The sequence below is a fragment of the Octopus sinensis genome, linkage group LG12 (assembly GCF_006345805.1).
Source record: "Octopus sinensis linkage group LG12, ASM634580v1, whole genome shotgun sequence".
In the NCBI taxonomy this organism is placed as follows: Eukaryota; Metazoa; Mollusca; class Cephalopoda; order Octopoda; family Octopodidae; genus Octopus; species Octopus sinensis.
The window spans coordinates 67,313,907-67,341,284 of record NC_043008.1 but is presented as its reverse complement, the minus strand read 5'-3'; the positions used below and the strand labels follow the sequence as shown (position 1 = coordinate 67,341,284).

The following is a 27,378-nucleotide window of genomic DNA, read 5'->3' as shown; positions in this document are numbered from 1 at the left end:
TCACACATACACACAAAATAAATTCTATTAGTAGGGAAAGAAAAATATAAATACACAATCACTTATACATCGATACACACACTCACACGCACTTGCACTCATGCTTAAATGTATATATGCAGATACAAATGCATATATTCATGTATAAGTACATAGTAATACAAATACACACACACACACACAGAAATAAATACACACACACAAATATATAATTAAAAATATTAAACAACTGCTCTTTTTTTTAGCCTTAAAATTCTGCCATTGAATTCATTGTTAAATTATCACACACCACATTTTAATTCATAAGCTTCAGGTTTCAAAGAAATTTTCCAGCCAATTCAAATATCGCTTGGCTAAATGTCTTTGGAATAAATCAGGAGATTTCAGTTCTTGTTCAGCAAATTGAGTTTCTTCAGCATTCAATTCCTTAATGGACATTTCCCACTTGGTGTTGTATAGGTGCTTGCAGTCAGGCTGGTTAACAAAATCTTGTTGACAGTTCATCTGTTTCTTCTGTTTGATGGCACATGCTAATGAATGAAGTACAAACCTCCTGGAAAAAAAGGTACAAACGTGTAAAATAACAACAAAATATTAATAATATTTCTACTATAGGCACAAGGCCTGAAATTTGGGGGAGGGGATAATGGATAACATCGACCCCACTACTCAACTGGTACTTAATTTATCGATCCTGAAAGGATGAAAGGCAAAGTCAACTTCAGCAGAAGTTGAACACAGAACATAACAGCAGATGAAATACCACTAAGCATTTCGCCCAGCTCACTAACAATTCTACCAGCTTGCCACTTTATAATAATAATAATAATAATAATAATAAGCATGTCCAGCTGACAACAAGGTATGCGATAAGGAAGAAAGAAAAGTCGGGCGATAAGAGAGGTTAGCTTGGGAAGTTAAGCAGTTGTGGTCGATGAAAAACGTAGCAGTAGTACCAATAATTGTCGGAGCCCTGGGAACAGTGAGCAAAAATCTTGAGAAGTACATGGAACAAATAAGGGCTGCAATAAGGGTGGACCACTTACAGAATGCAGCATTGCTTGGAACCACTTGAATACTCTGGAAGGTGCTTGAAAAATAAGAGGTGTTACCTTAATTCACTGGTAGTGAACAGCTGACACCATAGTACATCTCCAGCGTTAGAAGCTGTGCAAAAGCAATGACAATAATAATAAATGTTCTGATGTAATACCAGACACTAGCTCTCATAGCTTCTGATCTTAACTGATTAGGGGTGTTATCATGTGCATTGTTTTATCTCAGTATAAAAGATGGGTTACAGCAAATATTCTGCTCAATACCACAGATTTGCTTGTCAGTTGTTTGACCTTAACCAGTTGAGCATGTCCCTTGCTGACTGACAATATGCGCATCTCTGATCATGAGGAAAAGAAGTGGGGGAGCATCATAGCCATGTGCTAAGAGGAATTCTTTGGAATTTGAACACTTCGCCTCTGGAAACATGGATGTTTTGTTTGACATCCTTAAACAAACCTTATTCAAGAACCTTTTGAGTGGAATGGGCTACTTAACCTGACGAAAATTCTAAGTGGGCCCCACCTGCAAGGTCATGGGATGTTCATCTTGATATGAAATCACCATGTTGCACATGTTGTTGTGATGCATGTGCCTGGAATACCCTTATCAGACAGGTAGTCATGATGGAAATATTGGGTTTCATATATTTGTACCCCAGTGTCACTTTGATGGCATGCACTGCTCTCTCACTCAATAATAATTATAATAATAATGGCTTCAAATTTTGCCACAAGGGCAGCAATTGGGGGTGGGTGGGGATTGGTTGATTACATCAACCCCCAGAAGGATGAAAGGCAAAATCGATCTTGGCAGAATTTGAACACAGAATGTGAAGATGGATGAAATAACACCAAGCATTTCGCCCAGTATGATTCTGCCAGCTCGCCGCTTAATAATAACTATAGGTACAGGGCATGAAATTCTGGGGGGAAGGGACTAGTTGATTACATTGATGTTAGTGCCCAACTGGTTCTTATTTTATCAACCTTGTAAAAAATGAAAAGCAAAAGTAACCTCAGCCAAATTTTAACTCTGAATGTAAAACCAGAAGATATACTAACACAGACACATATGCAATGTCTTCTATACACATACCTCTTTTAATGCATGTGCACACAGAAACAAACCTATGTAACTAGAATAAATTCTTTATGGACCAACTCCACAAAAGAAGTCTAGCTTGTCATTTGATGGGACAAAGTAATAGAAGGAAGACCTCAATACCTTACATCATGAGAGAGAGGCCAACAACAATAACATGATGATTAACCCTTTCAAATTTCTTTGTCAAGTGACTTACTTATTAATCCACATGGTTTTGAATTAATCACACATTATCTTGTAGCTTCAGGATTTCAATGGTGTGTTTGTATTTTTTAAAATGACATTGTAGGATAGGTCTGAGAGGTTGGATCTGGTCAGTTTTAACATAAAACAGTTAAAATATTAGGGCCAGATACGGCCGGATTAAATGCTAAAGGGTTAAGGGTACAGGGAGGGATAGGAACTTCAACCTTCAGTTATGAAATAAATAAAAAAATAATAATAATAAATAAAGTTTGTGTTACCTGTGATACCAGAGAGTTTCATGACCTGGGTATGAGTGGATTAAGAAACTTATTAAGGACATCTCAGAGATGAAAGGGTTTTCGACTGGCAGTTGACTGCAGCCATTGTTGTGAGTATTGTTAACAGGTCTGGATCCTTCTGTGTTGTCACAGTGGTCTGACAGTGAGCATTGGTATTGTTGGCAAGAAGACAATTGCATTAAAAGAAACTGGCGGTACTGGAAACAGCTATGATCAGATATATGTTGTTGGATCCATGACTTAGACCAGGATAGCTCCGACAAAAACATCTAAAAAGAGTGAATTGAAAAAGAAATTTGGAGTAATTAAAAATTACAATGGGGTTATAATATTTTAGATTTATCAACTAACTTTTTGAGCAAATAGGCATAGCTATATGGTTAAGAAGTTTGCTTCCAAACCATGGGATTGGGGTTCAGTCTCACTGTGAGGTATCTGGAGAAAGTGTCCTCTACTATAACCGAGGGCCAACCATAGTCTTGTGAGTGAATTTGGTACGTGGAAATTGAAAGAAGCCTATTGTGTGCATATGATCATGATGATGATCATCATTTAATATCTGTCTTCCATGATGGATTGTTTGACAGAACAATGAGCCAGATGAATCACCGGACTCCAATGTCTACATTGGAATCATTCCTTTGGCTGGATGACCTTCCTACTGCCAACCACTATATAGCGTGTACTAGGTGTTTTTTCAGTGACACTGGCAGGAGTGAAGTAACTTGCAAGACAAAAGAATAAGAAGCCCTCTCAACGGTGGGACTGTAGCAGGAGGGGAGGTGGTTATTTGTCAAGTGGTGAGAGGCTAAATTGCGATAGAACAGGGACAGGTATTTCACTATAGAAGACATATGTAGCTACTTTACATTATGAAAGGTGTGGATGAGAGTAGCTGGAAGGAAGACAAATATATTGGTGACTAGGGTACAAAGATGTATAACTGCTAGGTAAAAACGTATAGTGAAGTAAAGAAATGGAATAAGGGTAAACAAAATACAGTGAAGGACAAATCTAAAAAATAATGAATCTTAGAAATAAGATGACAAAGAGCTGTCTGGTGAGTATAGAAAATAGATATTAATACACTGCTGCTGATGACGGTGATTACTACTACTACTACTACTTGTGAATAGAGAAAGAGGACTTACTGTGTAAGAATAACAGAGTATGAGTTTCATCACCCAGGTGCGATGATTCCAAGCATAATAATTGCAAGAGTATTTGGAAGCTGCTAATGTACAGGTATCAAATTCAGCCACGAGTATATTGTAGACAGGTGAATTGACTTCAGCAGTAGGAAGATGAATATGGTACATGTGATTGTTGTGACCATTACTGTTATTTGGCGACCATGGCTGGTCTGTGGACCGGAAGCAGTTTTGTGAATTAATGTCTCTGTTCTCTCTCCGATCTCTCATCAAAGCTTGAAGAACTGGACATTGCGATACTAGGTGATTTAATAACCATTTCCTGGGAATTAAAAAAAAAAAAAAAGCAGTTACATATAGTTATATATTCTCAGAATGGAAAGTATCAAGCTTCTTTGTTTGAAATAAAAAGGTTCCCTAGAATATCAAAAACTAAATGCTTGTACTTGGGATCATTATTTCCAAGATTAACTTTTATCTTTTCAGATACAAATAAAATGTTTAAATTGTTCACTATCTGTATATATTCTGGTTTTTAAAAGAGGTACTCAAAATCCTTGTGTATTGTAAGAGATGACGAACAGGGTGGAAATATGCTGAGATGGTCAAAAGTATGTGATGCAGACACAGCTGTTTGTGGTAAAGAGAGCTGTAGAACATTGGATTAGGGTTCTCAGTTCCCCATACTTTGACACATCTGGCCATAAAACAATACCTCAGAAAGTCCTGTCTAACCCATGCCAGAATAGGAAAACAGATATAAATGATAATGATGACAGCAACAATGTTTTATTTGGGTTGGTCTTGGTCATCATCAGCTGTCTTTTTTCCTGAATTGAAATTAATTAAAATGTAGTATAGTGATGAAATAACTAAGTCATTTTTTTTTATCTTTAACCCTTTAGTATTAAGATTATTCTGTTATTTATTCACATTGTTTTGAATTAATTCAGTATCATCTTGCAGCTTCAAAATTTCAATGATGTACTTGTATATTTTTAGAATGGCATTGCATGGTTGGTGTGAGACATTAGAACTGGTTTGTTCAAACATGAAACAAATAAAATATTTGGGCCAGATATGGCCAGTTCAAATACTAAAGGGTTAAAGTCTAAAAAGATTGTAATTTTATTAACAACAACTCATCTATTATATAAAATCCGTTCTATCTGTCTGTATGTGTGTCTTCTAGGATCTCGGGCATCCTCCATCTGATTGCACTCAAATTTGATATGTAGATACCAACGGTATCAGAGCGTGTATAAGTCTTGAAAAAATTACAAAAATCGATTCCAGGTGAGAATGCGATCGATAAAGCCGTGGGAACGTGCATTTGTATGTGCAAGTACATCAGCTGTTGTGATCAATACTACGTGTACACGAGAAAAAGTCTATCTTTATTTCTTCTTTTGCTGGTGTCTCAAATTTAGGTTAAATCAGTGTTTCTCAAAGGGGAGGCCTATGAGACAGTCGGACAAGTTTATTGAGAAAATTTGGTTTAAATGTTTGACAACTCAGCACCGTCCATTGGGCAGGGGGCGTTTTTTTAAAAGTTGAGCAAGATATTTTATCAGTGTTAGTACTGAACCAGTGTACACAGTATTTTTATTTGTCTTTTATATTGGACAAGGCCACTTCTCACACACATTAGAATTCTTCACTCTCTGTGACAATCCTGCATTTTATTCTCTGTCGTGTTGAATTTGATGAATATAAGAAATAAAAGTTACCTGTGGGAAAACACTTCAGCACTCTTAGGATGCTTTGTAAGGATCAGCGTGCCAAGCTTTAAGCAGTCACCAGCTTTTAGATCCCCAGTCAAAATCAGCTCCTTCCTACAAAAACATAAAAAACAAATACAAATGTAAGTAACTCTATTGATATATTCTCATCCTGCTAATCTCTTTACCCTTTAATCTGAAGAAACTATATGAACCAGGTAACATAAGAAAATGTAAAAATTAAAAATAAACAAACCAACTTATTCCATTGACATCAGAGCAACAGAATTTGTGTGAAATGGACAATTAATTGAACTGATCTCAATACACATCATGTGCTTTATTGATATGGGAACTATTTAAACTCCAGAGACAAAAAGGATGAAGCTAACTACTGCAAAGGGTATAGTGCAGTTTTCTAACATTTCTATTATTCCACAGTTTTGAACTCTTTTCTCTTTTTTGTTGGCATCCATTGCTAGTGGAGCGCTAAGAGTACCATACGAGTGAGATCGTTGCCAGAGCAACAAGCTGACTTCCGTGAGCATGATCATTACCTGTGTCACCTTACTAGCACTTGTACTGGTGGTACGTGAAAGAAAAAAAAAACATTCGAGCGAGGTCGTTGCCAGTGTCGCTGGACTGGCTCCTGTGCAGGTGGCACATAAAAAGCACCATTTGTGCGTGGCCGTTGCCAGTACTGCCTGACTGTCCCTTGTGGCATGTAAAAGCACCCATTACACTCTCGGAGTAGTTGGCATTAGGAAGGACATCCAGCTGTAGAAAGTCTGCTAGATCAGATTGGAGTCTAGTGCAGCCATCTGGTTCGCCAGACCTCAGTCAAATCATCCAACCCATGCTAGCATGGAAAGTGGACGTTAAAATGATGATGATGAACCAAAAATAGAGCTTCAATGTAGTCTCTCAGTTTGTTAAAAATAGCTGCCAAGTGTCCCTCAAATCACAATTCAATTATGTTAAAAAAAAAGGAAACACTGGATAAAGTAGTTGTAGATAAACTGAAAAATAAAGGTGAGATAGCTGCATGTTTGATCATAGGTCTACTGGATCAAGGTTGACCTGAGTGGGTTACAAAAAACAATAACAACTCTAACCTCAAACATCATCTGCTACTCTTCTTTCTGATGTTGGCAACATAAATTAACCTGAAAATTTTTTATGGAAGGTTTTTTAATTTAGATCATTTTAAAACACGAAGTTTGTATCATAAAACCAAAGACAGTCTCAGGGGGTTTGGTATTAAAAAAGTTTAAGACATTCAGAACATATAGAAGATAAACAATAAAGTACATAACTCACCTAACATTCCAGGCGGTGCTACACTCTGGATTAATCATCACCACAGCACGCGTGAGGGACAAGATTTCATGAGGTTCTGAAAAATAATAAAAATAATAATCCTTTCTACTAAAAGCACAAGGCCTGAAATTTTGGGGGAGGGGGACTAGTCGATTACATCGACCCCAATATTTCACTGGTACTTAATTTATCAACCCCAAAAGGATGAAAGACAAAGTCAACCTTGGTGGAATTTGAACTCAGAACATAGCCGCAGACAAAATACCACTAAGAATTTCACCCAGTATGATAACAATTCTGCCAGCTCGCCACCTTCTTAATAATAATAATAATAACAATAAGAATAATAATAAAAATAATAATAATAATAATAATAAACTGAAACCAAATAATCACATGGAAATGTTATAAATAAAAAAAAAAAAAACTAAATAATTTACAAGTGACAAATAGTACAAAAGCCACAGATTTGTAGGGGAAGAGGTATACTGAATGGGTTCAACCCCAGAACATCACTGGTGCTCATCAACTCCTGAAGGACGAAAATTACAAGTCAGCTCTGACAGGATTTGAACTCGAAACTCTATATACCATATCTGATGGCATAAAAGACATATGGGCATATTAGATGCACTCCAATTTCAGCAGAACACATTCTTTTGAACATATTCAGGTAAAAAAGTTTCTTGTGCATTAAAGTAGGTGTTATAGGGTACAACTTTGCATGTAGGACCTGTATAACTTTTTTTTTTGTTGACATTTTCTGGAGTAAAATGTGCATCATATATGCTATCAAATATTGTAATAAGTTTAGTGCTTCGTTAATGCATCAATTTTTATAATGATTTCATTGCTTACTGCAACATATTTATACTGCTCTATGTACCTATTTATAGATATGTAGGGAGTGTTGCTAGAGAACAGGGTCTTTTTTATTCACAGTCAGAGCACTGTGTCAACAACAAAGTTTGAACCAGAGGCTCTTTGTCAGTAGCTCTGGTATACTATCAACTTGACCCCAATTTATGGCTCTTGTTGCCTCAATTTATGCTTACACAATAAAAGTTCCCATCCCAATCAAATGAACATTAAATTCATTCATCTGAAACACACATAAACTATACAAACCCTGGTCTAAAAGGTATTCTAAATAGAACATTTTATCAAGTATTTTTTGAGTTTTATAACAAAGTTTGGTATAACTTTCTCAAGGAATGTGAAAGAGTAAATTACTTTTTCAAAAATTTCACAAAAATGATGAATTAAATTTTTTGTTTAATGATTTGGTTTGGAGAGAAGGCCAGTGCTTAGCTCATGGATGTTGCTAGCCCACTGAGACTGATGAAATTAATGTAGTGGATGTTGTTCTTGAATATCTATAACTCCATAACTGCAGGAAGGGATTTCACCCAGCTCAAATCATAAAGTAGACCTATGATCAAAGGTACTCTAGCTGCAGTATAATATATTTATGACTCTACTACTCAATATGACCCTCCATTTTTAAAGATGTTAAAGTAAGATTTAAGGGAGATTTGGTTGTTATTTCTAGCAGGCTGAGTAAAGCATGAGCACCTGCATACAGGCTCTATTGTTAGTTCTGAAAAATAACATTTATTTTAATGGGTCTAAAGTTTCCAAAGACTGAAGACTTTGCATCAAATTTTAAAGCATTAAACTGGTCAGAGACAGACATACTTAATTTTGGAAGGTGCTAGTAGTCTATACAGGATACATTCTTTTAATGTCTGGTGCCTATTGCCAAACAACCAAGTGAACTAAAATCAGGAATCTGAGGGAAGAGGTGATGGACATTATCAGTAGTAGTTAGGAGAGTTTGGCAAGTGCAATTGCCATGAAGAGTATAGAATCTAATATTTCAAACTAGTTTTCTGTCTGACAGTGAAGAGGAAAGAGAGAGGGGGAATGAGAGGGAAAAGATGGGGGATAGGAAGAGAAGAGAGGTGGGAATGAGGGGGAGGAGAAAGGAGGGGAGGGAAAGGAGATGGGGGAAAATGAAATGTTAGTTTACTTTTTTAATCTTATAGTCAGAAAGGAAGGCAGTGCTCAGGACCCTTTATAGAGGCCTTGAGAAGGGAGAGAGGAACCTCTTCTCAAATCAAAGACCTGGTTTAAATGCTTCTCACAGAGCAGAATCTGCTTAAAACACCCAAGGACCAGGTAGTGATGTTAAACTGGGAAATGAATTACATCTACCACTTAGGTAGGCAACAGCAGGATTTGAGCTAAGAACATAAAGAGCTGGAACAAACAGCACAAGACAGTACTGAATCCACAAGTCAACCACCCAAGTTGATAAGTTGGCCTCATTTTTTAACCCTTTGCATTTAAACTGGCCATATCCAGCTTAAATATTGTACCTGTTTTATGTTCAGTCATATGTAACCTCTCACATCTACTTTATAATGTCATTCCAAAAATATGCAATCACACGATCAAAATCTTGAAGCAACATGATAATACATCATTAATTTAAAACAAAGTTGCTGAATACACATAACATTTGACAGAGTAATATGAGTGCTTAAAGGTTAATCATCAAAACAACTTAATCTACTCTTTTATAACCTCTTATTAAAACATATAAAATTAACTATGACTGGTACCAGAAAATATATAGATGTTGGCAATATCAAGTTATGGATATATCTCTCCAGAGTGCCATATTTTGTCCATCAAGCTAGTCCACCAAATCATCATCATTGTTGTTTTTATATTTTTTTCTGTGCTATCATATGTTGAACAGGACTTTTGAAGCAGTATTTTATGACTGGATGCACTTCCTGATGATGCAGACCCCATTAGCCACTGCTTACAACACCCAAGGATAGTTAATCTATTCTAAAAACCAGGATACATACAATAATATACACTTTGTAAACATATTTTTCTAATAAACTAGAATATTACATTCCAGTAAGTTTGCTGTCATGAATTCACTGCAGGGAAATTTCACTGTCATCAATTCACCATTTTTTTTTTCAATAAAATGGTTTTTAGCTATTAATAATGATGCGATACTATGAATATATTTTCGTGGTGAATGGTGGTGTTTGTTCCAGCTCTTTATGTTCTTGGTTCAAATCCTGCTGTTGCCTACCTAAGTGGTAGATGTAATTCATTTCCCAGTTTAACATCACTACCTGGTCCTTGGGTGTTTTAAGCAGAGTCTGCTCTGTGAGAAGCATTTAAACCAGGTCGTTCCTCCCACCCTTCTCAAGGCCTTTATAAAGGGTCCTGAGCACTGTCTTCCTTTCTGACTATAAGATTAAAAAAGTAAACTAACATTTCATTTTCCTCCTTCACACCTGCAGTGAATTGATGGCAGTGAACTTAACCTGTAATCAGAATATTATGCTTACAAAATAAAGAAAAAGAAATGCAATTTCATCCCCAAAAAGAAAAACATAACCAAAAACACTATTATATCAATTAGTTAAGAAACATTACCAAAGCAAGCCTTGTGAAGGAAATATCTGTTCAGTAGCACAATTACTATTGAAAAGTACTGAGTGGCTGAGAGTAGAAACAACTTAGATTATTGCAAACCTTTAATTTTACCAGTAGCTTCTACGGCAGACAAGTTCTCAATTATAGCTTATGTTGGCAATAAATGTCCAATGGAGGCCACATAGTTTATTAAAAACCACTTGACAGCAATATCCATGATGATGATGATGATGATGACAGGAGCAGTGAAATGGTTGAATGGTTTGAGCTGAGGTACTGGATACTCTGAGAGATAGTGAGATCATATGTCAGTGCAGGTAGTTTATAGTAGGTCACTTAATTTTACATGCTTCGGTTTACTTGGCTAAGAGAACAGAGGCACCAGACCATGGTAATTACAACAGACTATGAGAGAGAGAGAGCGAGGGCTGCTTTCTTTTTGCTCAATGCCAGTGTATCTAAAGATAAGAATAAAATTAATAAGCTCTTATGCACTGTGGAAAAATTAGCCTAGAGTAAGCTAACAGATAATTCGGTTATATTAAATGTGTATTTAGTTTTGTTGTGTAAGGAAGTTGTTTATCAACAAAACACAACAAAACAAAAACACTGCATTTTAGAGAATATTTAAACAGTAGTACTAGTGTCATAAATTAAATATCCTTTTTTCCATGCTTGTATAGGTTGGACACAATGTGTTGAGCCAGATTTTATAAAGCTGGATACCCATCCTGTTGCCAACCTTCGCCTGTTTCTAAGCAAGATAATATTCCTTGTAGTCAGACGTTCCCAATAAAGATTTGAAATAAAGGAAACCACTTGTATGACAGTAACACTCATTTACAGTTACCATGTGATATCATGACAAAATGTGTCCATTTCTATAAGGTCTTTATGCACACTACCTTCAACCTTTTCAATATCAAACTCATCTGAAACTGCTGTTGGTTATATATATATATATGATACAAGCTTCCTGCTCAGTGCGACCTAAAACTAATACTTACTTACCTTTAAAATTTCAAATCTATATAAGTTCTAAATACCAGCTTAATAAATTGGTAAATAATTTCATTAAAATTCATTACTTTCAAAATTAATTGAAATATTAGGTAATGTATTTTAACCAAAATATGAGAATAAAATGATTTATTATTGATAGTAAATCCTTTTTCATGGTTAGCAAACTTCAATAAACATATCAGGAATCACTATGAAGGCAGCTACTGCAGTGTACAAAGAGGCTATCAATATGGTGTAAGGAATGAAGTGGAAGCAAGGCTCTTTGAGTTCTATGATGCAAACCACTTAGCCATTTGTAGCACTAGCTTTAGGATACTGGCTATTCTTCTGATCACTTACCAATATGATGAACATGCAAGCCAGAAAGAGAATTCATACACACCAAGAAATGGGACAGACAGCTGGTTGTGAATACTAAGTCTTTCCCCAAGTGAAGAATATACCAATATAGATTAGTGATATTACAATAAGAGGTAAATGGATTCAGAAATACAAGACAATTTGTAGAAGAAAGGTAAGGAAGAAAGATTCCTTAGTCACATCGAAGTTTGAAGATATATTAAGTGAAACATACAAAAAGGAAGGAGATGAGAGGGAGTCTCAAAAACAAAACTAGGAGTTCCAGCTGTAAGCCAAAGACTAGATCTGTGGATGGTGCAAGGTTGCAGATTTGTGGAAAGTGATATGGTGGTGGAATAGTACAGTATGGGTGGGCAGCTGAAGACCTGGGCAACAATGATAAAGGAGGACCTCTCTGAACTCTCAGGTCTGCACAGATGGAACCGCGAATGGCTCGCTGTCTCCAGTGACCTCACACAGGACCGTCGAGCGTGGGCCACCATGGTTCGTGATGCCATTAGGACCAAAGAAGAAAACGGCTCAACTCGCCCAGGGTGAACGCCGTCACAAGTACAAATAATAGTACAGTAGACATAGGCACAGGCATGGCTGTCTGGTGAAGAAGTTTGCTTCCCAACTTCATAGTTTCAGGTTCAGTGCAGCACCTTGAGTAATTGTTTTTCTACTATAGTCCCAGGCCGACCAAAGCTTTGTGAGTGAATTTGGTAGGCACAAACTGAGACACTCATTGTGTGTGTATGTGTGTGTGTATGTGTCTCCCTGTTTCGACAAACTTTGAAGAAAATAGAGATAGTAACAAAAATGGAACCTTACCAAGATATTTGGAATTGGCTTCTCTGTTCCGCCAAGCCAGGAGTTTTGTGTAGGCATGTTGGAAAAGAACTTTTACACTCCAAAACTCTATTCCAAGCTTGTGGCTAACAAGTGTCACCGGACTCCGATTCTGTGTGGCTTGATCAACAGGCAGGTAGTCATATTCATCACTGAAAAAGAACAACAACAATAATAATGGACACAAATTTTTGCACAAGGCCAGCAATTTTATGAAGAGAAGGATAGTGAATTACATCAACACTCCCAGCACATATTTTGTCTTTTTACATTAGTATCTCAAGCCCTGGGATTCATAGGGTTGTTACTTGGTTTCCAGAGAGTATAAATGACCAAAATCACAACATTCCCCCTGAATGAGATACTAGTCTATCACAGGGTTACCCACTTACAGCTGAGTGGGCTGGAGCAACATGAAATGAAGTGTTTTGCTCAAGAATGCAACACACCACCCAGTCTGGTAATGAAAACTATGATCTTGTTATTGTGAGTGCAACATTCTAACACTTAGGCTCAGTACTTTCACTTGACTGGTACTTCACTGTATTGACCTTGAAAGGATGAAAGGCAAAATTGACCTTAGGAGAACTGGAACTATGAATGTAAAAGCAGAAGAAAGGCCTCTAAGCAGTTTATGCAATACGTTAATAAATCTTATTTCTTTATTGCCCACAAGGAGCTAAACATAGAGGGGACCAACAAGAACAGACAAAGGGATTAAGTCAATTACATCGACTCCAGTGCATAACTGGCACTTAATATATTGACCCAGAAAGGATGAAAGGCAAAGTCGACCTTGGTGGAATTTGAACTCAGAACATAACGGCAGACGAAATACCGCTAAGCATTTCACCTGGCATACTAACGTTTCTGCCAGCTCACTATCTTCACAACAACACCACCAATAATAATAGATGCAATAGCAGGCAGTGGCTTTCTTGGCTTCTGATCGTAACTGATTGGAAGTGTTACCATGTACATGTTTTGCCCTGGCATAAAAGATGGGTTACAGCAAATATTCTGCTCAATACCACAGATTTGCTGGTCAGTTCTTTACCTTAACCAGTTGAGCATGTCCCTTAGTGGCTAACGATATGTACATCTCTGATCATGAGCAGAAGTAGTAGGGGAACATCATAGCCATGTGTTGAGAGGAATTCTTTGGGGTTTGAATACTTCACCTCAGGAGACATGTTTCATTTAACATCCTTAAAGAAATCTTATTCAAGGACCTTTTTTGAGCGAGATGAGCTTCTCGGCCTGAAGAAAATTCTAACTGGGCCCCAATGCAAGGACATGTGCTCTTCATCTTGATATGAGATCACTATGTTGTGCACATATAGCTGTGATGCATGTGCCTGGTGTACCCTTATCAGATGTGTAGTCATGATGGGTGTATTGGGCTTCATATATTTGTACTCCAGAATCACTTTGTTGGCATTCATTACTCTCTCACTCAATAATAGGAATGGTTTCAAATTTTGGCACAAGGCCAGCAAGTTCGGGGAGGTGTAAGTTCATTATATTGACCCCAGTGCTCGACTTATACTTATTTTATCAACTCCAAATGACTAAGTTGACCTCGGTGGAATTTGAACTCAGAGCATAAAGACAGACAAAATGCCATTAAGCATTTTGCCTGAATTGCTAACAATTCTGCCAGTTCACTGCCCTCACAATAATAATGATAATAATAATAATAATAATAAAGGTTTCAAATTTTGCCACAAGGGCAACCATTCTGGGGGAGGGGACATGTCGATTACATTGACCCTAGTGTTCAAATGGTACTTAATTTATTGACCCCAAACAGATGAAATGCAAAGCTGACCTCGGCGGAATTTGAACTCAGAACATAGCAGCAGACGAAATACCGCTAAGTATTTCACTAAGTATGCAAACAATTCTGCCAGCTCTCCACTTATTTGATATTATTATTAATAATAATGGTTTCATTTCAGCACAAGGTATACAGTGTGCAAGATTTGAAGACAGTTCTTCAGAGCTCAAAGGATCCTTTCCATGAAATAAGATTCTGATTGAACACAGTTAACTAAAAGCATGGGTATTAATTTCTTATATTGGTTCAGGCCACCCATGTTGTGAATGGGTGCAAGCAATCAAATCAAACTCCAGTACATAACAGGTACTTATTTAATGAGCCCAGGTGGTATTTGAACTCAAAATGGACAATGACTTAACTAAATACTTCATGGTATTTCATCTGGTATTCTATGAATTCTGCTTCCCAATATCCTAACAACATAGGTACATTTAGAGGTGGGTACAGTTTATTAAACTGACCCCACCAATATTTAATTGGGTTTTTTTAAAACTTTTTTAGGAATTCCCAAATGCTGGAGCCTCCATGCAGTCACTCAAACTGTTAGAAATAGCAGATGGATTCTCATAAATCACATTCAACAGTCTTAAAAATAAAAGGACACATCTGGCTAATGTAGTCTTAGATACACAAAACAGTAGGATGGTCATAGCTAGAATGTCTTAGCCTTGAGTTAAACAACAAAGGAGGATAAAAGTAAAAGACTCCAACAAGATTTGATCTTAGAATGCAAAGTAACCTAGCAAAAATGTCTTAACACATTCTGTCTGGTGCTCCACTAATTCTCCCATTCCATGTCCTAACAACAACTGCAATAATAATTGTTTCAAATTTAGACACAAAGTCAATTGAATCGACCCCTCCCCGCAATACTTGACTGGTATTTTATTTTATCAAGACCTGAAGGTTGAAAGGGCAAGGTTGACCTTGGAAGGATGTGATCTCAGAATATAGAAAGCCAAACCAAATACCAAAAAGCATTTTGTCCAATGAGCTAATTATTCTGACAATCTACCACCCTAACAACTGCAATAAAAATTATTATTAGTCTTTCTAATTTAAGACAAAATGTCAGCAATTTTGAGGGGAGGGGGCAAGTCAATTACACTGACCCTAATACTTGACAGGTGTATTATTTTATTGACTCCAGAGAGATGGCTAAGTTGACCTCGGTGGGATTTGAACTCAGAACATAAAGAGTTATTAGTAATACTCTTATGCATTTTGTCCAATGTCGCAACAATTCTGACAGCTCACTGCCTTAATAATAATAATAATAATAATCCTTTCTACTAGAGGCACAAGGCCTGAATTTTGTGGGAGGAGACTAGTCAATTTAATCGATCCCAGTGTTTCTGGTATTTAATTTATTGACCTCAATAGGATGAATGGCAAAGTTGACCTTGGCAGAATCTGAACTCAGAATGTGCAGACAGAGGAAACGCTGCTAAGTATTTTGCCTGGCATGGTAACAATTCTGCCAGCTCACTGCCATAATAATAATAATAAAGAAAAGCTATCGTTGACTCAAAATCAATTTTGATTTTATCACTATTAGTACTTATTTTATTTACCATACAAGAACAAAAGCTACAGTAAAAACTCAACAGGATTTAAGTTAAAAGTGCATAATTAAATGTCACATGAGATTTATAAATACATTTTTCACATGGCTATTGTTACCAAACTTCCTTAATTTTTATCTCTTTCCTTAAACACACATTCATGTTGTCATCTTTTATTGTTATTATTTTTTTTGTTTCATTTTTGTACTGTACAATGCATTGGTTCCGCCATGCTTGCTGTGTTTCTTGACTTGTTTGGACTGTTTTTGTAACATGCTAGATTAGAAGAGATTTGTAACCAAGAGATTCTTGGAAGATGGGAAAAGCACACAGTGAGGGGTAGTCCATGAGCTACACATGGTACAACCAATTCTGCCGTGAAGAAGAGACAAAGAGAGGAATTAATCAACCTAGGTACTTGACCGATACATATTTACAATACAAAACTTCTTATTTAAAATATTCACAGTTTAATAAAAACTTCCCATTATACTCTTATGTGAAAATCTTTTCAATACATCATATTCCAAACCAGCAAATTGTAACAAAATTATTTTATAGAATCACTCTACAACTCTTTATTACTTTTCAAAACTAATTGAAGTACATATGTAGTGTGTTTTTGTTAGAAATATGATTAGAAATTAAAGAGCAATGGATTGGCAGAATTGGGAAAGCATTTGAAGGATGAAGGGCAAAGTTAACCTTGGAAGTAATTGAACTCAGAATGCAAAAAAAAAAACAGAACACATAAGTGCAACATTCTACAGATTCTGATAACTGATTGCCCAAGTGCTATCATAATCTTTCAAAAACAATTATATCTTCCCTCACAAGGAATACAAACGTACAAATCTATGATAATAACTTTGCTGAACTCTCATTCATTTTCTTAATCCTTTTGTTCCTATATTTCTTTTGAAATACACTGCTTTTGTTTCAACAATTAATTCTAAAAACATTGTGAATTTAGTAAAACAATTTTGTATTATAAAACTGGTGCTTGGAACATAAATTAAAAAGAAATAGACCACTTTAACCCTTTTGTTACTGTATTTATTTTGAGATGCTCTGTGTTTCTTTCAATTACTTTAAATATATCAAAGAATTTAGTAAAATAACTTCGTCATCATTCACCTAGTATTAGGAACATAAATTGTGAGTAAGGTTTGGTGGAAGATTTTAATTCAAAACTTATGAAAACAAGACATTTGTACTGCCAGAGCCAGTTTCAACCAGGTTGATAATGAAAGTGTTAAAACAGGGAGTGTGTATCATATAATGATATTAAAGTCATATAGTCACACAAGAACACATTTTTTTCTTTCTTTTTTTGTGGAGAGTGGAAATTGATTAAACCAAGCCCAGAAATTGATTAGTATTTATATGTTTTAATGACTCTAGAAAGATAAAAGGCAAAGTCACTTTGGCTGGATATAAACTCCTAACATAGAATCACACAATAAAATACTCCAAGGTATATTGTCAAATGCTTTCCCAACTCTACCAATCCATTGCTCTTTAATTTCTAATCATATTTCTAACAAAAACACACTACATATGTACTTCAATTAGTTTTGAAAAGTAATAAAGAGTTGTAGAGTGATTTTATAAAATAATTTTGTTACAATTTGCTGGTTTGGTATATGATGTATTGAAAAGATTTTCACATAAGAGTATAATGGGAAGTTTTTATTAAACTGTGAATATTTTAAATAAGTTTTGTATTGTAAAATCAAGAGTGAGTTGGTATTGAACAGTTTAATAACAACAGTTTATTTTGATTAATCACAAATGTCATTTTTAACAAACTCTCAATCTCAGATAGAGTCACTACATGTTTGATCATAGAATCAAAGATAGATTTACAAATGCTAAATTTTATTATTATAATTCTATTCATAGTATAGCTACACATGTGGTTGTGTGGTAAAAAGATTGCTTCCCAACCACATGGTTCTAGGTTCAGTCCCACAGAGTAACACTTTGAGCAAGTGTCTTCTACTATAGCCTCAGGCTGAAACAAAGCCTTTTGATTAGATTTGGTAGATGGAAACTGAAAGAAGCCCGTCATATATGTCAGTGGTTCCCAACCTGTGGTCCATGAACCCCTGATGGTTCGTGAACTAAATTCAAAACTTCATATATATGTACGTACATTAGGATAAGCATATTAAAAGAGGTCCTTGGTAGTGAAAAGGTTGGGAACCACTGGTATATGTGTGAGTGTATGCCAAAATCCCTGATAACCCCACTCTCCCAAGTGTGCCTATATCAGACACGCTGGACATCAACACCTCCCCTTTTACCATATTTGAACTAACAGCAGCCACCAAGCAACTAAAAGCCTCGAAAGCATTTGGTCCCGACAACATTCCGGCTGTGATTTGGAAGGATGATAGATTTCACACACTTTTGCTTAACCTCTGCAACCACACACTTTCCACCTTTGTCGCTCCAAAGATTTGGCACCAGTCTCAAATCATTCCAATACCCAAAAAAGGCGATTTGTCCCTCGTCACCAACTACAGGGGCATATCTCTAATGTCAATTGCTGCAAAACTGTACAACAAACTGATCCTAAATCGTCTTGTCCTTTTTGTTGAACCTTAGCTCCGAAAGAACCAAAATGGATTCAGACATGGGCGCTCAACGCTGAGCCAGATACTATGCCTGCGCAGACTTATTGAAGAATCAAAAGCATTTAATCGCGATCTTGCAATGGTATTTGTAGACTTTTCTAAAGCGTTCGATTCTGTGGATAGGTGCAAGATGTTTGAAATCCTTAAGCTCTATGGGATACCAGACAAAATTATTTCTGCCATCAAGGTCCTCTACACAGATACGTCTTCAACCATCTTAACCCCTGATGGAGAAACATCATCTTTCTCGATCGAGGCCGGAATACTGCAGGGAGACACACTCGCCCCATTTCTTTTCATCATTGTTGTTGATTATGTGCTACGTATGTCAGTTGATACCATCTCTGGCAAGGGCTTTGAAATAAAACCAAGAAGAAGTTCCAGACACCCAGCTGAGTACTTGACAGACACTGATTTTGCTGACGACATCGCTCTTATCAGTGATTCTCTCTCCAATGCCCAGTCTCTTTTACAATCTCTTGAACAAGCCTCAAATTGTGTAGGTCTTTACCTTAATGAGACCAAAACTGAATACATAAACAAGTGCCTGTCCAACAGTGATTGCATCATCCACACTCTCAACAGTGCACCTTTAAATATGGTTTCTGATTATAAATATCTTGGGTCATACATATCATCATCTGGAAAAGACTTTCTAACTAGAAAGGGTATGGCCTGGTCAGCCTGTAATGACATGCATAAGATCTGGTCATCAAATCTAAGTAGAGACTTCAAACTTGAAATATTCAAAGCCACAGTCGAACCAATCCTACTATATGGCTCAGAAACCTGGACGTTATCAAAGAAGCTTGAGAGGCGGTTGGATGGAACCTACACTCGCCTCCTTATGAGAGCTCAAAATCTCTCGTGGAGGCGCCATCCAACTAAAATGCAAATATATGGGAAATTACCACCTGTGTCATCTCTTGTGAAGGGTAGGAGAGTCCAGTTTGCTGGACATTGTTGTAGAGCTGAAAAAGAATTAATTTCTACTCTTCTCCTCTGGAAGCCATCTACTCGCAACACCAGAGGGCGCACACTCTCCTACCCTGATGTAATCTCCAGGGATACAGGCATCCAGCAACAGGACCTCCGTAATGCTATGATGGACCGTGAAGTCTGGCGCAACATGGTAAATTCCATTGTCTCGACCACGGTCGAACAATGATGATGATAATGATGATGTCTTTGTGTCTGTATTTGTCCCTGCTCACCACTTAACAACCAGTGTTGGTCTGCTTACATCCCTGTAACTTAACAGTTCAGCAAAAGAGATTGATAGAATAAGTACCAGGCTTTAAAAAAAATACTGGAGTCGATCCATTTGATTAAAGATTCTTCAAGGTAGTGCCCCAGCATGGCCGTAGGCTAATGACTGAAACAAGTAAAAAATATTCATACTTTAACCTCTCATCACTTAGCATAAAGATTCCTCACTCTCTATTGCGTCCCTCGCAGTTAAAGGGGCTTAATCTTGTGAGCTACATGATGACCCCACTGGAACTGGTGTCACAATAAAAAGCATTCAGTACATTCTGTAAGGTGGTTGATGTTAGGAAGGGCATTCAGCTATAGAAACCATTCCAAAGCAAATAGTGGAACACAACACAGTCCTCCAGCCTATTGGATCCTGTCCAAACCATCTGACTCATACCAACATGGAGGACAGGCATTAAAAGATGATGAGGACGATAATGATTCAGAATGCTTTTTAGGGGTAATAAACTAACCTTGTTACTTTAAAAAGATGAATGGCAAAGTTGACCTCAGTAAGATTAGAACTCATAATGTAAATGGTTATAATTAAATAGTGCCAGCACTGTGCTTGGTGCTCTAATGATTTCGACAGTCTGCTACCTCATATAATGCTAGTCATAAACAGCTGCTAACCTTTTACTTACAACCTACATTTGACAATTATTTGCTCGCATATATGGGACAGTGTAATGACTACATACACACACACACACATACACAGTGAAACATGCACAAACATTCCAAATAGTAAAAGTATAAAAAGGAGAGGAAAGCAAGCTGTTTGAGAGTCAAACCTTCACTCACATCACTCTACAAACAGTTGTAGCATTTCTTTCTTCTTTAATGTTGTTGCAACAGCTGCTTCTATTTGTCTGAACTTGCAGACACAGCATACTCCTACTATCCAAAATTTTATATTAAATACTACACCAAACCAACCATCTGGAACTTCATCTGTACCACACCATCTCCACCAACAAACTTTTAAAAAATTCAAACTAAACATTCAATCCCATTAACTTCTCTATTCTATTAACCCTTTCGTTACCAACCCAGCTAAAACCGACTCTGGCTCTGAGTACAAATGTCGTGTTTCCATAAGTTCTGAATTTAAATTTTCCACCAAACCTTAGTCACAATTTATGTTCTCTAACACTAGCTGAATGATAACTAAGTTACATAACTAAATTCTTTGTTATATTTTAAATTAATTGAAAGAAGCATAGAGCATCTCAAAATAAATACAGTGACGAAAGGGTTAATGTACCTCAAGTTCCAAAGGGAATTTTTAAAGAGATGATAAGTTCTGCTAAAATGGCACTAGATAAAACATCAATGCTTGTACACAAAACATTCCCAGATGATCAGATTCCTATTCCTCACACGTAGTGAATTGAAATTATGTAGAATAAAGCATTTCTCCCCATAAACACAAGGAAATATCTGCATTGGGTTTGAACTCATGGCTTATGAGCAAGTAGCCCAATACCTCATCTACATTGCCACCTTCCATCTACACATTACAAACTACACTTAGCCATTCCATCATATAGCCAACACTGGCCTGAAAAAAGCTCTAGTCATTGCTATGCCTCTTCAGACTAACAAAAGTACATTTCTTTTCTCAACCACATCATCATTATCATAATTTCATGCCTGTTTTTCCTTGTTAGCATGGGTTGGACAAGTGTTCTAACACATTGTCTAGCCACTTATGTAGATTCTTTTTTATCATCTAATATAGGATTTTGTATAATTTTGTGATTTTGCAAGATGTCTTTCAACAAAATTTGATAAAAATTCATCTCATAAAAAAAAAAAATATTCATTTTTAAACTATTGTATGAATTTTTATTATCATCATTGTTGTTTTCATAATGCTTACATTTCCATTCATGCATGGGTCAGACAGAATTTGCTGAGGCATGTTTCCAACAGCTGAATTCACTTCCTGTTGCCATGCCTCACCTATTTCCAAGCAAGGAAATATTTCTCCCAACCAGATATGTTTTCACAGAAGATTGAAAACAAATGACATCGCTTGTATGATGGCGAAACTGGTTTGCTTACAACTATCATGCAATGCTGGGAGAAAGAAACACAAAAACATGCACACACACACACACACACACATATATATATGTATGTAAACACACATACACACAAAAAGCTTTTTTTTTTCAGTTTCCATCTACCAAAGCCACTCACTGACTTTGGCTGGCCCATGGTGCTACACTGAAATGGAATCTAAAACCATGTGGCTGGGAAGTGCTTAGGCCTGTTTTAAATGAATAAATTCTCTTACTGAAACAATTTTTGTTTTATTTAATGTCATTAGAATAAGTGTCAAGAGTTCTCCATAAAATATAGTTAAGGATCCTTATAATTTCTTTGAAAATCACATAGAGGACATACAGCAACAAGTTCTTTTAACTGCTGATTTAAATACACACAAAAAAGAAAAACTGCCAAACTTTGTTGCCATTTTTTGTTTGGGTTTTAGAGTTGGATGTCTTTCCTATCACCAACCATTTTTCAGTATGGACTGAGTACATTGTAATATGCCAGAAGCACTACAGAGGTTGTCTGTCAGGACTAAAGCATCCCACTTGGAGTGAAGGTGTAGACGAGCAGTTAGTGACTCATTGTCTATGGATCCAAATTTACAAACATCTTTTACATAATGTTGACATTCGTTTTCTCTCCACCCCCTAACAAGGATTGTTCCAACCAGTGCAGCTTCTTTACCGGGATTTTTTTTAATTATATTTTTTGGTATATTACTGGTATTGGTTTCACAGTGATGGAATGGAATCAGTAGTTACTAAAGTGATTGATACTCAATCTCAAAAAAGGCAATGATAGTATTTGAAAGTTTATGGAATTAAAAGGCTATAGAACAAATTCTAAAACTGTGTCGTTAATTTATGATAACGTGAAACTTTTCTATTCTGCTTTTCCTTCTTTTACCCTGTTACATCCATTTTCTCTTCCACCGATTCACACACAACACACATTCAATCATATACACTTGCTTTCAAAGTGAAATATGAACAAAAAAAAACTTAATAAATCTTAAATAATACCTTTTTGTCAAAAGAATTGCGTTAACTGAAATACTTATTTCGAAAGTGAATCGTAAAAATAAAATAAAAATAGAATAAAAACTACCGTGACTGCATCGAAATGTCTAGAATACGACCGAACATAGCAAAGTCGGTAAATAAATACAACGATATTTGGTATCTATCATAATTAAAGAACTTCTACATTTCAAGGGGAAGAAATGAGATTATACGATTCTCGTGCTTTCCACCGAAATTTTAGTGACATAAGAGGAAATGTCGCAGTTACACCCAAGAATTTAAAGCCGGCTTGACCAGAGCCAAATAACCTTGAAATTTTAAACCTCAAAAGCCGGTTTTCTGAGTAAACATGTAACTAATGATGATGATGATGAGTTTACTTCTGTGTAATACTAACATTTATTTTATGAGAGACGCTGGACAAAAATTAATTAACAAATAAAATAGGGATAATTAGACATAATTAAGGTAAGAATCTAGAAGATTACACATGCAAGTATAAAATTTGCGGTGGGGTAATCGAGATGGTGGTGAGTGATTGAGAATATATAATGTTCATGCCTTTTCCAAGGACATAAACAATATAAGTAACTGCAGAACCGAAACTGCACCTCGTTAATTTTTGCTGTATGCGGGGGGAGGGGGTAAAATGCAGGTATGAAAGTCACAACTTCCCATATCTCGGGATTCATTCCTATACAAGAAACAATTCCACACACGATGATAATTCTTAGGTCTGTTGAAATTACTGTTTACATTATGCTTAGGAATCGTTAAAAAACAACGAAATATATATAAATATATATGGGTGAAAGAATCATGTTACATTTTCCAAAGACACACACACACAGACATTTTGGTGCTGTTTACCATTTCTCAAATCACATTACATACGAAGTATGTTTCTCTATCTTCTCTGATATTACACAAATAGAAGTGACAGAAAATATTGGCATAACTACACAATAGTGTCCCGCCAACTTTTAAGGAAATATTGCAGAAATATGTTTCCCATGGTCTAGGTTATGATTATCGCGACCACATTAAAAACAATAATTTTTTTCTTTTCAACAGGGTTTCGAATCATCCTCACTCTTTCGACTTTGTTTCTTCATGTATATTTTTACATGACACTTTACAGAAACATGTTTTTCAGATTGTAGATTACATAATGTTGACGTTTAAATCATAGGAATTCGAAAAAGAAAAAAATAATAGTGAAATGTTAAAGTTAAGACATTTGTAGCAAATCAGGTTGGAGAGAACAAGAACGATCTCCACAGAAATATCTTATTTTGTTTTTCTAAATTCTATAAACACAATCATAATCTACAACGTATCTCAAAGAACATCCATTAAAAAAAATATCCCTTTTTCGGAGAGTCATAGGGAAATAAAATCCAGGGCATCAATCTGTAGTTATGCCTGAATTTTTACTGATCACTAGCATTTGTCTGCATCGTGACATGAAAAAGTGCGTGGTTGCACTAGTTGTGTATTCTATCGTTATTCAGTTAAATGAACACACACGTACATATATATCTTCATAAACACATCTGTATATGCATGTCTTGTCGCTAATTAAAACAGTGACAAGATGACAAATATATCAACCACTTCTGCATCATTATTTTGCCATACATATACAATAATTATTATATGAATAAGCCTGTGGATTTATAATTGGATATTTATTTGTATGTCTGTGCGCGCGTGTTCATATAATGATCTATATATATATATATAGATATAGATATATATATATATATGTATGTATATGTATATATATGATCATATCGCTAACAGTAATGCGATAATGCAAACACACAGGCAAAAAGCTAGTTTGTATATTGTCATACACCTTCACTTGAAAATTATACACACATATACAATTACAGATGTAGCAATACTCGTAACGGAACACAATACCTTACGCATATAAATGTTAAACTGGTCAATGTATTGTTAACAAAATTAAACATACATACACACAGTTATAAGCACATATTTATTTATATCTATAGATCTATATCTAAACATATCTATCTACCTATCTCTCTCTTTATAATATATATATATATATAGATAGATAGATGGATGGATGTATGTATATATATAGACAGGCAGACAGACATGTGCATTATTGCGTTATATATGCAATCCAGTTAAACACTAACTGTTACAGTATATTTAATTTAGTTAGAAATGCCGCACCTCTTGTAAGCCTTACTCGCTTCTGCCCACTCCTCTTTTACACTCGGATCGTACATAAAATCTGACCTATATAACACTATACACGGTCACACACACACAGATATATACATATATACACGCGCGTGTAAAAGTTTGTTGTGTTTATACAGATATAGACGGACAGACGAACACGTATACACACAAGAGAAGAAGATCTACCTACATGGAAGGATCACGCTTGAAGGCCAAGTTGACGTCCGATAGAATCCGTTCGCCTCGTGCGTCCATTCTTGTTTACCTGCTGTCACGTGACCAGCTGACAGCCAGCGCCACCTTGAACGTGAGGCGTCGTAGAGTGCAGGGTTTCAATCCCCACCTCCGTCTAACCCTCAACGTTCTTCGTCATATATACGGCAGGGACAAAAATAATAGAAAAAAGTAAATAAAAAAATAGTGAAATCAGCAGCCAGAAACACACAAATAATAAAATAGCGCTTTCTAAAATAGCATTTTCATCGAATTTTTGTTGTTGTTGTCTACGCTATTTGGAGTGAGGAATTTAGCAGAGAGCCGTTTTTACGTAACCCTGTTTCGATTATAGGCTGTAACCTTTTTAGTTATGTAATTAACGTCATTTGCAAAGACATTTTATATCACATTCTGATTTTCATTCCCCAATAAATATTAGACGTATACGAGAGAATGAGTTTGTGTGTGTATAGAGAGAGGCAGACAGACAGAGAAAGAGAGAGAAAAAATAAGTTTTGAAATACATAGAAGCAAACAATTAAACAAAAGACACAAACACACACATCTATGCGTATACATCTAGACATACGCAGTATGTGCACACGTGTACATGTATGTGCGTGTGTGCACACGTGTTTATTTATGTTGATAATTTGATTTAACCTTAAAGATTTAATGCCAATTAGAAAGGTATAACTGGAATATCAGTTCACCTTCTAAATAATTTTTTTCTTATATATAATTAATCTGTCATTGAATGGCAACCACAGTACAGTTCGTGAACCGGTTTCGAGTCTCGGTCGAAACACTATTCACTCCACTTACGTCACAAGTTGTCCTTGTGAATTGTATGAAGGTCACAACGCCCTGTTTTTAACTTCCGCTTAAAATGTCAGGTTTAATGTCACTGCCACCAGTTGATTGTATGCGGATCTAACTTTTGAATGGAGATATAATTAATTAATTATTTAATTAATTGGTTGATTGAGTGATATATTGGATGTGTATTACATTCACTCAGACTGACTTCAGATGGATGAATGGGGAAAAAGTCGATCCCATCAGAATTTTGAAACCAAAACAACATGACCTTGAACCAGACAGTAAATCAGCTGGTATGGCTATCTGTTTAGTTGGTTGGTTCAACACCAGATAGTAGTAGTAGTAGTAGTAGTAGTAATTGTCTCTCGGATCTTTACCGGTCAAAAGGTAAAGAGCCTGTCTCTCATTTAGGTAAAAGGTTTTGTCTGGAGGGCTGGTTGATTACATCAATACCCAGAATTTGGTTCTTTATTTCATCAACTTTGGAGGGATGAAAAGCATAGTTCTCTTCTTTCTACAGATTTGAACATAGAACATAAAAGAGCTGGAAAGAACAGTGCAATGTATTTTTTCTGGTGCACTAATGATTTAGTTAGCCTGATGATGATGGTTTAAAATTTTGGCACAAGGCCTGCAATTTCAACTGGTACTTATTTTATCAAGCCCAAAAGGATAAAAGGTATATTTATCTTAAACCAGCAGTGCTTATCCGTGGTAGTGGGCACAAGGCCTGAAATTTTTTAGAGAAGGGGGCTAGTCAGTTATATTGATCCCAGTTCCTTTCATCTTTTGTGGTTAAGAAAGTAAGTACCAATTAGACACTGGGGTTAATGTAATCAACTAGCCATCTCCCAACAAATTTCAGGCCTTGAACCTATTGTAGAAAGGACTATTTTTGTCCTCCTTCCACAGAACATTGATCTTCTGGAATCTCTTCTCCATTCAAGTCTTTTCACAGATATTGACCTGCAGCAGTTTAAATGTAGCATTAACAGCATCAAGCTAACAGGATCTCAGAGGGCCTGCAAAGATCATAATGTAATCGCTATCTGCAGACTCAACCAGTGAAAAAGAAAAAAAGTGACCTGGAAATAGTAGACAAATCACCTTCAAGTTACTCCAAAGAACACATTATATAGTGTTATCTAAGGTGCACTATGTCTGAAAAAATCAGGATGATTGAAGCAAGAGTGTCT

The 27,378-nt window shown here is 36.1% G+C and overlaps 1 protein-coding gene across 2 annotated transcripts; it reads right to left on the bottom strand.

Annotated features, from left to right (window-relative positions):
• Positions 1-233: 233 nt before the first annotated feature.
• LOC115217971 (protein prenyltransferase alpha subunit repeat-containing protein 1) lies at positions 234-25,810 on the bottom strand. Of its 2 annotated transcripts, XM_029787701.2 has the most exons (7): positions 25,335-25,810; positions 12,508-12,677; positions 6,841-6,916; positions 5,530-5,634; positions 3,800-4,121; positions 2,628-2,917; positions 234-553 (listed from the first exon to the last, which is right to left on the bottom strand). In XM_029787701.2, the coding sequence occupies exons 1-7, from the start codon at positions 25,397-25,399 to the stop codon at positions 310-312; spliced, it is 1,272 nt and encodes a 423-aa protein (XP_029643561.1). In that variant the 5' UTR covers positions 25,400-25,810; the 3' UTR covers positions 234-309. The 2 variants fall into 2 exon arrangements, with proteins under 2 accessions (XP_029643561.1, XP_036363927.1); XM_036508034.1 differs by lacking the exons at positions 12,508-12,677; positions 25,335-25,810 and adding an exon at positions 7,384-7,478 and having other exon boundaries at positions 6,841-6,993.
• Positions 25,811-27,378: the final 1,568 nt, after the last annotated feature.